Consider the following 13,569-nt stretch of genomic DNA (forward strand, 5'->3'; position numbering starts at 1 on the left):
TTAAAACTATATCTACCAATAATGTACAAGTTATTTCCCTTATTCTATATCAAACAAAATAATTAATTCCCAACAATTAATTGGGTATTTTCGTTTATTGATTCATGTTTTGTTAGGTACAATAAATAATTGTTTAAAGCAGTGATGCCCAACCTTTTTCGGCCGGCGGGCCATTTTAATTTCCGAAACTCGTGTCGCGGGCCACATCATCGAATAGATAAAAAATGAAATAGAGAATAAACCATTTAAAATAGTTTTATTAGAAACCTGTAGCACTACTTGGCCTACGTACGCACGTAATTAGATAGGACTACTCAGTGAACATCAATACTGACATTTGGGAAGACATAGCTCTAGACCGCAACAGATGGAGAGAGAGACAGTGACCAAGAAAGCTATGGACAGTGAAAGCACATGGGTCTCAGCTCAGGAAGAAAAACGTACAATCCGAAAAACGGCCAGCTCCTCTACCACCGAAGCAAAAGCCACCTTAACCTGCGCTATCTGTGGACGGGAGTGTCTCTCCAAAATAGGGCTCACAGTTACATGAGGAAGTGTGCTCTGAAATGAACCATAGTCGTTCTACGACTGAAGGAGGCCAATGATAATGAATGACTCAATGAAGTGCATGTAAACATTGTGATCGTCCTTAACACTTAATTTCGGAAATTCGAAAAGTTTCTTCATACAACACTGCAAAGAAATCAATTGTTTGCATCACTCTAAATTTCTCAATTTTGGATGTCTGGCTTTGTAAGTCAATCAGTTCCAGTTACAGATCTGTCGGAGCCATGTTCAGTGGCCATAGAAAACAGTTCAAAATCTGCTGCTCTGTCATTGAGTTTTGAATGGAAATGTTGAACTCATATTGTCCAGTTGTTTTGCTTTAACAGCTTTTTTTTCCAAAGGATAAATTCTTTCATCACTGCTTGAAAGCACATTTCTCATAATTTGAGCAACTCTGTAGCTTGCCCTTACGATAAACTCATTTTGTTCTTTTTTTTTCTCGTCGATTGCTCAACTCACTCAACTAGGCGTAGCTTAGCGATCTTTTTCTTTGCGACTCAAACCAACAATGTTTTCATATTTTTGCTTTAAAAATGACTTTGCTATAGTTAAAAAATTAACAGCCACATTTTCTGTACAAATCATGTTGGCTTATTATCATGTTCCACAAAAGCAAAGATTTGTCCACTTTTCCCGGCAGTTTCTACATTCAGAATCTAGTTTTCATTTATACGGCTTTAGCATTTCATTAATCAACAAATATTAAATGGCACTACCATTCTCTTTGATATAAAAATGTTAGAATGTTACCAAAAAATGATGCAGACTTGATGCCCCTGTGTTACACACAAGATGTTAAGAAAACGACTAGCTCAAGACAGCAGCGGAATTATCCAAGGACCTAAAGCAACTCTCAACACTTGTCACCGAAACAAATATACGTCGTGTTCATTTAAAAAAAAAATAATATGAAAATTAGAATAACATGGATTGGAATGAAATTCATCAAAGAAAACGTGAGTCCTAACGTTGGGAATATACATTTTTCAACATTTTAAAAAATTTTCTTCATTTTGTGCCGATGTTTAGGCGGGCCGGATGGAACCACGTCGCGGGCCGGATCTGGCCCGCGGGCCGTAGTTTGAGCATCACTGGTTTAAAGTATCAACTTGACAGGGCCAGGCATTTCTATGCAATCCGGCCACCATATTACGTGCCATTTGAGGGGTATCGAATTATACATATCCTTAAACTCATTATGTTAAGTTTGATATTGTGACGAAAACTGGGTTTATGTATCATAATGCATTTCTAATAGTAGGTAGCCTGCATGGTTTAAAAAAAAAACAATAAAGTTCCCCTTTCAGACCTTGAGATCTATGGGGGCAGATGATGCAAAGGTCATCTGTTTATGTAGCCTACGGTTAACGAGGGTGCCATGTGACCAGGATAACGACCAACCGCCTTTACTTTTCCCCAACTTATGTCAGGTACCCATTAGAGCTGGGTTAAAAATCCCAGGATTCTAACACGGGACCTCGGTTCGGAAGCCAAGCGCTTTACCGCTTAGCCACCGCACCTGCTTGGTTTGATATATGAATTAATATGAATAATTCCTTTTCTGATTTTTTAAAACTATTTGATACTACTAAATAACACTTGAAATGAGATTTTTATTATAACGTGAAAAAAAAAATAGGCCTACTTCTATCATATAGGCCTTCATATTCACATACAACTGATACAAGGCTCGTTAAGATCCCCCATCAATGAGCTATTCGAGTGTGTTCAAATAGATTACTCGCAGAATGTCCTTATCAACAGCCATCATCATGAAATTTTGTCTTTTCATGGTGCTTTTCAGCCTATTTTTTTAAATATTTAATATAGGCTACAAACATATATATTGTTATAACTCTGCAATGCGCACCGCATCAGGTACCCATTAGAGCTGAGTGGACTAAGAGGCGCCCGAAATTAAAAATCCCATTCTTCACCAGGATTCGAACCCCGGTCCCCGGTTCGGTAGCCAAGGATTACCTATTAATTGTATTTTTAAAAAAAATGTTTTTTAAATTTTCGGTGAATCATTAATTTAATTTTTGACGCTCACATTCATGATTACCAAAACCTGGCATATAATCTATCGCATTTAAATGATAAATGCACGAAACTGAAACGTTGTTGCAAATAGATGTATAGATTTAGATTTATATAGATTATCATTACTATTAGAGTCTAATCTAAATAAAAACGTAAAAGCCTAGTATAGTAAAGTATAGTATAAGTATTACTACAATAATTATAATAATAATATATAAAAGTCTAGATCTAATATGGTTATGGTATGAGTATACTCAGGAGTCAGTGTATAGATCTAGATCTAGATGATAGTAGATCTAGATTAGCCTAGGCTTAGGCCTAGACAAGTCATAGAGTCTAGTCGTAGATTAAGAATTAAGATAGAGATCTAGAGACCACGACTAGAGTATAGATATTATTATTATTAGCTCTAAATGATGTAGATCTATAAACAAAAATAACATATTTAATATTATTTATAGTCTAGACTAGATTGACTAGATCTGTTACTAAGTATACTAGATCTAGTATTAGTACTATTACTAGTAAAGTATAGACTATACTATACTTATAGATCTAGTTCTAATACTAGTTACTAGTACTAGTCTAGATCTAATTATTTTCTAATATTTATATACTAATACTAATTACTAACACTGACTTACAGTAATAGTGACTATACTCTCTATACTACTCTATACTAATAGAATATAGATCTAGCTCTACTACCTCTAGATTTTTTTAAATTCTAGATCTATATCACTAAATCTAGATCTATATTCTATTAGTAATTAGTTAGACTATAGGCTGTACTGGCTGTAGCTGTATAGATTAATATATTAATAGTGATTAATATTAATAGTTATATTTATATAGTATAATATAGACAATATATTTTATCATTTTTTAGAAAGTTTGAATTCTAGTACTAGGTATGTAAGATCCATACTATGGATCTAGATATTCCAGATTAGGGGTGGACAAGCTTCTGTTTCCTTTGTGTTGTTTACCAACCTGACATTTAAGAAATTTAGAATATAGATTTCTAAATGTAAGTCATTTGATTCTCAACTAATGATTTTTCAGAAGTAGATAAGATAGCCCCTGAAAGAGACAGTTTGAGAGTACTCACAAAGGCTGATAGTACCACATTTGAAGTCCAAAGAAAAGCCATTCTTGAAGACAGCCGTAGAGGCAGAAGATGAAAAGAAAACTTATATAGACTCTAGAGATCGCTACAGAGAAAGCTTTGTCTGCACAAGATGCAGAAAAAATATGCAGGTCATAACTGGCTTTGCGTAGACATGTGAAACACTGCACTCATCCTTAATCTTCATAATCAAAGACATTGTTATTATTCTAAGATATTAGTGTTAGATACTAAGATAGCATTTTGGATTCATTATTGAGTATCTATTGTAAGGCAATTAGAGAAGGCTCACCATCTACGATAGTGTACTAAAATGAATGAACACTTTTACTTGAGCATTTCTGGTACATTACATCGTGGGTCTATGATTTCATTCTAGATCTAGTATCACAGGCATTGTCTTGAGTCCGAGGAAATAGGATGAATGCAGTATTCCATGTGACTTTGCTGACCCATACAGAGCTGTTGTTCCCTTGGGGTTAATCCTTTAGGTTTTGTAAGACCGCCTAACATTATGGGTAATATATCATCACTTGTATTGTTTATATGGCCAACGATTAGGTTGTCATGTGGCTATCGCCTTGACCAACATCTGTATTCCCCAACTTAGGTACTTGGACCTTGGAGTTGGATGGACACTTTATATAAATAGCATTACTTTTATTTAAGTATTTTTATATTTCTCTCATTTCAGTTTTTTAAAAATGTCATTGAATAAATTTATGCATCAGAGGAACCGATACAAAAATAAAAAACCAAGTTTCCTGGATTTGGCACTCAAGTATCCAGAATTCAGAGCCCATACGACACAGGACGAAAGTGGAAAGGTGTTTCTGGATTTCAAAAATGCCGAAGCACTCAGAGCTTTGACAACCTGTTTGCTCAAAGAAGATTTTGGTTTATCCATGGAGCTGCCTTCAGACAGATTAGTTCCCACGCTCCCTCTGCGTCTAAATTACATCCACTGGCTAGAAGACATAGTCGGCAAGGAGGAAAATAAATGGGGCATTGATATTGGTTAGTCTTCTGTTTTAATTTGTCATTTACTATAAAAGTTAATTTAATAATATTTTTTTTTACTTCTATTTACCACTAAAAGAGATACAATTCCCATTTAAACTTGACATCCACCATCCTGAGTAAACTGTGGACATTCTGGAAGAACAATAACTTACAAGTAAAATTAAAACTGTATTCCTAATTAGTAGTCTCTGTACTCCAAAATAGTCGTAAAGCGGATAGAATTATGCCTTTAATAGTATTTATGCTACAGAAAACTTATGGGCATCATATACCAGGTAAAGATGACTAATGAGATTATGCTTTTACAAGTCCACACTCTGGCTGGCAAAAAGGAGGCACTCCTTTATACTGTGAAGAGATAAAAGCTGAGTTGGTTCGGTCATGTTGTAAGACATGACTTACTTTGAAAAGTCATCCTTCAATCCACAGAGGAGGGAGCACAAAGAAAAGCTGACTGGACAACATGAAAGACTGGAACAACCTTTCTCTTATTATTCTAAGAACAGCTGCTAACCATAAAGAATTTGTTTAAACAACCTTTCTCTTATTATTCTAAGAACAGCTGCTAACCATAAAGAATTTGTTTAAACAACCTTTCTCTTATTATTCTAAGAACAGCTGCTAACCATAAAGAATTTGTTTAAACAACCTTTCTCTTATTATTCTAAGAACAGCTGCTAACCATAAAGAATTTGTTTAAACAACCTTTCTCTTATTATTCTAAGAACAGCTGCTAACCATAAAGAATTTGTTTAAACAACCTTTCTCTTATTATTCTAAGAACAGCTGCTAACCATAAAGAATTTGTTTAAACAACCTTTCTCTTATTATTCTAAGAACAGCTGCTAACCATAAAGAATTTGTTTAAACAACCTTTCTCTTATTATTCTAAGAACAGCTGCTAACCATAAAGAATTTGTTTAAACAACCTTTCTCTTATTATTCTAAGAACAGCTGCTAACCATAAAGAATTTGTTTAAACAACCTTTCTCTTATTATTCTAAGAACAGCTGCTAACCATAAAGAATTTGTTTAAACAACCTTTCTCTTATTATTCTAAGAACAGCTGCTAACCATAAAGAATTTGTTTAAACAACCTTTCTCTTATTATTCTAAGAACAGCTGCTAACCATAAAGAATTTGTTTAAACAACCTTTCTCTTATTATTCTAAGAACAGCTGCTAACCATAAAGAATTTGTTTAAACAACCTTTCTCTTATTATTCTAAGAACAGCTGCTAACCATAAAGAATTTGTTTAAACAACCTTTCTCTTATTATTCTAAGAACAGCTGCTAACCATAAAGAATTTGTTTAAACAACCTCTCTCTTATTATTCTAAGAACAGCTGCTAACCATAAAGAATTTGTTTAAACAACCTTTCTCTTATTATTCTAAGAACAGCTGCTAACCATAAAGAATTTGTTTAAACAACCTCTCTCTTATTATTCTAAGAACAGCTGCTAACCATAAAGAATTAGTTTAAACAAACTGTCACATCACCGCAATGACAAAAGTCAAAGGACAGATAAAGATTCTATTTGAGCTACGCTAATATAAAATGTAAAAAATAACTCAACAAATAGCTTACTTCAACATATTTTTGCACACCGCAAATTTTGTATTTTTTCCTATGTATTATTATTTATATTAATATCCACCTGTTACAGTTTTTTTTTAATTTGTGTTTTTAAGTATAATAAAGTACATAACTGTCACTATTTCATAAGCTATCAGCATATCAAAAAAAAATATATATATTTTTTAAACTTATTTCTATGCTTGTAGATAGATCACTCTGTTGCTATCGTCCATTCTTTATTGATAGTCCATTATTTATTGATATAAATTTCTTATCTGATGCTAAAGTTTAAATTTTAAACTATATTGACTCCAAAATGGGTACTCAAATATCTTAGTTATTTAAATATCCTTTTTTTTTTATTTATTTACCAGGAACTGGCGCAAGCTGTATCTATCCAGTTTTAGCTGCTAGCATGAATAAATGGCATTTTCTGGCTACTGAGGCTGATGATGAAAATTTTGTTTATGCTAACAAAAATGTCAGTGCCAATAACCTTCAAGACTACATCAATGGTTAGTATATGTATGATGTTGACATACTAAATGATGACCAAGTCATGAAAATAAGATTTTTGTTGTGTGTGCTCTTCAAGTAATTCAGTTACATTTTGGTGGTTGTGATGATGAGAGGCCAAAACCACTTGGCTGCCTAACAAAGGGGCTCTAGTTCGAATCAAGCCGAGTTGTGTTTGCTGAGCGCCTATAGGGAGCACGGAAAACCTTCCAGATTTCCCCATGGCCTAAATTGTGCCGATGTGCCAAAACTCAAAAACTCACACTGGTCCACAGAAGAGATTGGACCATAGGGCATTGAGCATGCTGTAATCTACAAGCACAGAAAAAAAAATTTTAACAAAAAAAAGTTTTGTTTTTGATATGCTGACAGCTGAGGAGAAAATGTGTCAGCTTAAAAATGCAAAGTTAAAAATACATTTTAGACATTTAATAGAAAAAAGAAAATATTCTACATTGCACTTTAAATTCCAAAGTCTTAATAAATTCCTTTTCTCTATTTCTTTTTTAGAACTAGAAATTAATATGATATTTTCTGTAAATCTCGATATGGGTCATTTTTAAGTTTACATTAACTACTTATTCTTGAGATAATTTAATAATAATGTGTCCCTTGATTGTCTAAGGTTTATCTATTTCTATTTGGATTAGTGTTGCAAGTAACATCAGAGGATATACTTGTGGCTCCACTCCAGTCTTTTACCCAGACTAACAAGTTTGACTTCTGCATGTGCAACCCGCCATTCTTTGCCGATCACTTGGAGGCTCAAGCCATCACCAACACGAGGTCGGCTCAGCGCCCTGAAGCAGGTTCAGTCTCCACCGCCAGCCCTCAAGAGTGCATTGCTCAGGGTGGGGAAGTGGGATTCATCCGCCATATGATTGAGGAGTCGACTGTACTTAGGGATAAGATAAGGTAAAAGAAAGAAATATTTTTAACCTAATGAAACTTGTACGACTTACACAATATAGTGGTGGTCTACTTTTTAAGTGTCCTCATTTCATATTTTTTATATACCCCCAACTTCTGCCTAATGGGGGCTTGGTGGCTGAGTGTTAAAGCACTTGGCTTTCGCACCTAGACGTCTTTGAATTTGAATACCAAGTAAGACTGGAATTTTGAACCACCCTAGTCTAATGGACAAGTAATAGGCACTGAAGAAGTAAAAATGGTTGGTGACACTTTGTTAACCATCAGCCATAAAAACGTAGCTTTACATCATCTTCTCCCATAGATCACATGATCTGAAGAAAATATCTAACTTCTGCCAAACTATTTCAATGAGATGGTATTTAGGGTGGCTGTCTGGTTGTGCGGTATATGCGCTGGACTGTCGTTCAGACTTGCCGATGGTCCCGGGATCATAACTTGCCCACTGCCATCCCCAGTCATCTTGCCCACTGCCATCCCCAGTCATCTTGCTCACTGCCATCCCCAGTCATCTTGCCCACTGCATCCCCAGTCATCTTGCTGGAGGTTTGGAGTAGGAAGTAAATTATCTTCAGCTCTGAAGGAACATCCAAAATATATAAAACATTTTACAAACATTTGACACCTTAAAGAGTGTTCGCTGGTACAAAAAGGAACAGCATGGCGGCATGTTCACAAAAAATTGATTAGTTTGTATCTAATAAGCTTCATTTTTGTAGAGTAGTAAAGACTAACATGACTGTGTATTCCTAACAGAGTGTATACTAGTATGGTTGGTAAAAAGTCAAGTCTCCAACACCTAAAGGAAGACCTCAAACATCACAAGGTAAGGTACTAGATCATTGTACCAACACACTAATGCATATTGGGAAGAGAGGGACTGTTGAATGAATACATTACCACATGTGGTCATGTTGATCCATTGGCATGGAGGTTTTTTTTTTTTTTGTTTTTTTTTTTTTCTGTGCTTGAGAGTACACTAAAATATTTGGATTTGAAAAAAAAACAAAATTCAGTTTATAGTGTTGTTTTAGTAGAAATCTAATAGTAATATCATAGTATTCTGCCCTTGGCTTGATAAACTTTCTTGAATTAATTAGTATTAATTTAGCTACTCACCTTGTAGCAATTTTTTTTTTTATAGAGTGGCTGTGTTGTCCCTTTCATTCTGTAATTTTTATGCTTACTAAAGCAGTTAAAGGGTTAAACAAATATAAGGGATAAATTATTTTTTCTTTACAACAGCGATTCTCAACTATTTAGTGACATGACCATCTGCCTTTTTTTCCCCGTCATTTAGCTGTAATATAACAGTTTTCACTGAATCAATTTTTATTTTACATAATATTTACACTGGTAGCATAAATTGATAGTAGATTTTAAAACAAAAATCAGCACTTCAAAAACATATGTAAATACAAACATTGCTGAGCTTCATAGATTATCCTTATCACTTTTACTGTTGGACCCTGCTTCAAAGAGAATAATTTTAATAATTAGCAGTTCCAATCACACTGTGAAGTATATTGTTTGCAAAAATAATTTTTATGGTAGACAATCTTATGAATTATAGACGTTACTTCAAAAGAGTTGATAATTACAGCCAATGCATAGTCAAGTGTCAGTCTAGTCATGCCTGCTAATCAGTGACTTAAGATCTGACAAGTTGTTGGTTGTCCTGGTTGATTCAGAAAATGTTTTAACTAAAATGATTTCACTTCAAAGAATGGCACCAGTTAATGCTTAGTCCATTCTAAATTCTAATACATGTATTGCATTACTTAGAATGTCTTAAGCAAACAGAAAGTGTTATAAAATAAAGTAGTCTCTTAGAATTAACTCTTTCCATAATTATTTTTCCTCGTTCAGATAGTATTATTCATTTTGCTCATTTGTATTTCACTATCCTGTTATAATTAAACTTCAATAACGTTTTTGTTTGTTATCAGAAATTTTTACAGTTGGTATCGAATTATAGGGGCATGCTTGCTCTTTTTACAAAGCACAAATTAAAGTTTTATAAATCTAAAAATCAATTTAATTTCATGGGGTCTAATCAATGTTGGCATCATCAATTAGGAGAGAAAGAGTTAATGTACCTCTTGTGTTTTGAATCGTGATCATATGTCTTGATTGTCTAATGTCCTCAAGGTTGCCAAGTATTCCACCACAGAGTTCTGTCAAGGCAAGACAATGAGGTGGGGAATAGCTTGGACTTATGACCCCACTGTACATTTTCCTGTAAGACTTGATTTATTTATTTTTGTTCTAACGTAAAATTAATAGATTTACACAACAATTGTCAATTTATGTCTTTAGAAGAGTTAGAAAATGTCTACTTTTGTACTGATGATATTTGTATCATGCCTAACGATTTGATTATAAATATGATGTGTTCAGAAATCTTCATTTGAAGCAAGGAAAGAGAAACCTCCATTACAGTACATTATACCGAGAGGGGCTGGAGGGGTGGACTATAAAGTCCACGAGATAGCTGCCTACCTACAGAGTTTATTGGAATCTATTAAGGTAAGTTCAGGAAAATGGGGGGGCGGGGGCATGCTGGCTGAGTGGTTAAGCAGTTGGCTTCTGAACCAAGTTGTCTCTGGTTCGAATCTCTGTGAAGACGGGGATTTTGAATTTCTGGATTTTTAGGATGCTTCTAACTCCACCTAGCTCTAATGGGTACCTGACCTTAGTTGGGTTAAATAAAGGCTGTTGGTTGTTGTGCTGGCCACGACACCCTTGTTAACCCTCTGCCAAAGAAACAAATGATCTTTACATTATCTGTCCTATAGGTCAATAGGTCTGAAAGGCATACTTTACACTTTTAAGTTCAGGAAAAGAACACACTGAAATTTTTGTTTGCAAGTAGGTTGAAAACATATCTACTTACAATTGTAAAGGTCAAACACAAGCTGGCTAGAAAGGAAGAGATTTGACATTGTATTTTAAAGTTAAGAAAAAAGAAAAAATACAATTTAGTTTTACAATTTAATAAAAATGTACAAAGTGTCTTCTTTGCGGTCAAAGTTGGGCACAGTCTTGTTTCCTTTGATTGCAAAGATGACTTAAAGTCCAATCTTTGCACGTGTCATTGTATTTATTTTTGGGTTGGGTCTAATTTTTTTTTTACTTTGCTATCTTCTTCACCTTGTATAATGAGGCACCATTACTGATGGATACATGCCATGAGGAGCCATCATTAGCTAGTTTATCACAATCCTAGTATAAAGCAATAGTTTAATTAACTTGAAAATACTTGTTTTTTCTTCCATTCAAAAAATGGATATTTTTTTTTACTTCCAGTTCCACTGTTACCAAGGTAAAAAGGCTAAGTCTTATACCAGCATTACTCTAACAGCAGTGGAAAATACATGGTGTCATCAGAGACGCTTTAGAAGGCAACAGAAACAACAGTTAATGTCTCTTCAGACTTACGCAGTCAAACCTATCAACTCAGAACCCAGTCCACAGAAAGCAGAGGTAATAACGGCCGAGTCCAGTCCAAAGAAAGCAGAGGTAATAACAGCCGAGTCCAGTCCAAAGAAAGCAGAGGTAATAACGGCCGAGTCCAGTCCAAAGAAAGCAGAGGTAATAACGGCCGAGTCAAGTCCACAGAAAGCAGAGATAATGTCCGAGTCCATTCCACTGATTGTTGAGAACAGATCTGCTGAGTCCAATCATTCCCAAGTCACACAGAAGAGAGTGCTGGAAACTGCAGATGAGCACATAACAAGTGAACCTAAAAGATCGAGATCTGATAGTGTCAGTGACAATGCGACAAGTGCCTGTGTCAATGGGAGCGCCAAGATCAACACAACCAACTTCTCACCGAGTAAAAAAAATGATTCTAATGAACCTGAGAGTCAGGAGCTCAACAAATCACTTACAGACAGTTCGCCCACGGAATACATCTTAAAGTGTGTCTTGAGGCTGAAGCTGGTTGATGAACAAGTACAGTTAGAATTGGAATGGTTAGGGGGCGAGTCTAGAGAACTGATGCACCAAGTTTTGACATTCATTAAGAATAAGTTGACTGTACCAGTTGGTAAATGTTGATTAGTCCTGCTGGCCTGACATGTTTCTGTTATCTTTGAAATTGTTAAAAAAAATATATATAAATACATAATCTAATATATATATATATAATTGAATGTAAGGCGTATGTATGTATGTCCTGCATAGAAATCAAAACCGTTTTACCAATCTGATAAAAATTGGCATGTTTAATTTCCCCTCACAACTGTGGGTCGTAAAAATAAAATTCCCAAATTTATCTCAATTAAAGAGCAAATAGGGTTAACCCGTTTTCACAGTATTTATGTTTGATCATATGGAAATGTCTTTATCTACTTTTATTTTTGTAGCAAAATAAAAATGTGAAGGGAACATTCACCATATATCTAATTTCAATTCATTAGATCAGTAACACGCCAACTAAGGCTTGCAGGTAATATTTGGCTAGTTCTATACATTTTGTAAAATATGTTTTTTATGTGAAAAAGACATAATGTTTAAAGAAAATAATCCTCAAAGGTTAATCAGGTTAGAGATTTGTATTGTGCTCACTTGCTTTACTTGAAAAAGTACTCTGTGACCTGATCCAAAGGTGTTCTATGATTGCAAGAGGTCAATTATAATGAATGATAATGAAAGAAACTTTCTGTTATTAAAATATGAATTTATTTTTTTTTTTTATTTATTTTGACAAAGCTTTTATACATTTTTCTTCCATTTCCCATTCTCAGATCAATTTGAAATTTTGCATGATTATTCATTGTCAATGACAACACATGAATCAATTTAAAAAATTAACCAATTAATTTGTGGTAACTTATTCATTTTGTTTTATACATAGACAGGGGAGATAAATCTTGCAGTATTGAGCAGTTATAAAAGCTTTGTTTTTAAAAACCTTTTTTTATATTTTGCTTGTTTATTCTTTTATTATTATATTATTTTTTTAAGAACTTCAATCATGCTCAATGGTTATTTTATTTTAAATAGCTATTCCTTTGGTGTATTTTATAATGGGAATTTGTCATTTATTGTGTATACATGACAGACTAGGGTCCTTAATATAAGATCTTACACAATTTTAAACACTATACTTAAAAGTTGAATGCAAGTTGAGTATTAGCATTGTACTCAATAGACAGGGCACTTATCTTGGTAATCACAGATAATAATGTCCTTTATGTATCCTTGTGTCAATCAATGCATGTTAATTAGAGACTTACATTCGACTAAGTCATTGTTTTACCTGCCAGTGGGGAAGATGAAGCACTTGTTACAATTCTTCTCCTGTGCCAATCTGGGGTGTGCTGTAGTTATTTCTAATATTAATTTTCTAACTTTTCTGTTCTGAGTGAAAATTCTGTTTTGTTGACAGTTTTATGTTTACCCATCCCTGTTGTTTTTTTTCTTAAGTAGAAAAGAATGAGTTACTTTGTTGGATAAATAGTCACTGATACTGATAGGTCTTGTCTTTTTTTTTTCTATTGTTTATCATGCCATTGGTGAATTGAACCTAGTGGTAGGCTAAAGCAGCAGGCTATACTATTTTTTTTTTAGTTAAAAATTCATATTTTTCAATGTATGAGACTGAGTAGCTATTCCCAAGAGTGAATTTGATGTATTCAATCTATTTCCGACTTCACTTTTTCAAGTTTCAATGAAAAAAATCTCACAAACATATAAAGATGCAAATAAAGTAAAAGTTTAGTTCCCCTTCCAGATCTTGTGATCTAAGGGCAGATGATGTAAAGGTCATCTGTT

General features: G+C 34.1%; 1 protein-coding gene across 4 annotated transcripts; it reads left to right on the top strand.

The window, feature by feature from the left end:
• Positions 1–2,702: 2,702 nt before the first annotated feature.
• LOC106068367 (RNA N6-adenosine-methyltransferase mettl16-like) lies at positions 2,703–11,985 on the top strand. 4 transcript variants are annotated; one of them, XM_056006217.1, is made up of 8 exons: positions 2,703–2,762; positions 4,434–4,756; positions 6,717–6,857; positions 7,509–7,773; positions 8,545–8,614; positions 9,940–10,029; positions 10,189–10,317; positions 11,098–11,985. In XM_056006217.1, exons 2-8 carry the CDS (start codon positions 4,444–4,446, stop codon positions 11,848–11,850), a joined length of 1,761 nt encoding a protein of 586 aa, XP_055862192.1. In that variant the 5' UTR covers positions 2,703–2,762; positions 4,434–4,443; the 3' UTR covers positions 11,851–11,985. The 4 variants fall into 4 exon arrangements, with proteins under 4 accessions (XP_055862192.1, XP_055862193.1, XP_055862191.1 ...); XM_056006218.1 differs by having other exon boundaries at positions 2,723–2,783; XM_056006216.1 differs by lacking the exon at positions 2,703–2,762 and adding an exon at positions 3,447–3,640.
• The last annotated feature ends 1,584 nt before the right edge of the window (positions 11,986–13,569 follow it).

The sequence above is a fragment of the Biomphalaria glabrata genome, chromosome 12 (assembly GCF_947242115.1).
Source record: "Biomphalaria glabrata chromosome 12, xgBioGlab47.1, whole genome shotgun sequence".
Taxonomy (NCBI): Eukaryota; Metazoa; Mollusca; class Gastropoda; family Planorbidae; genus Biomphalaria; species Biomphalaria glabrata.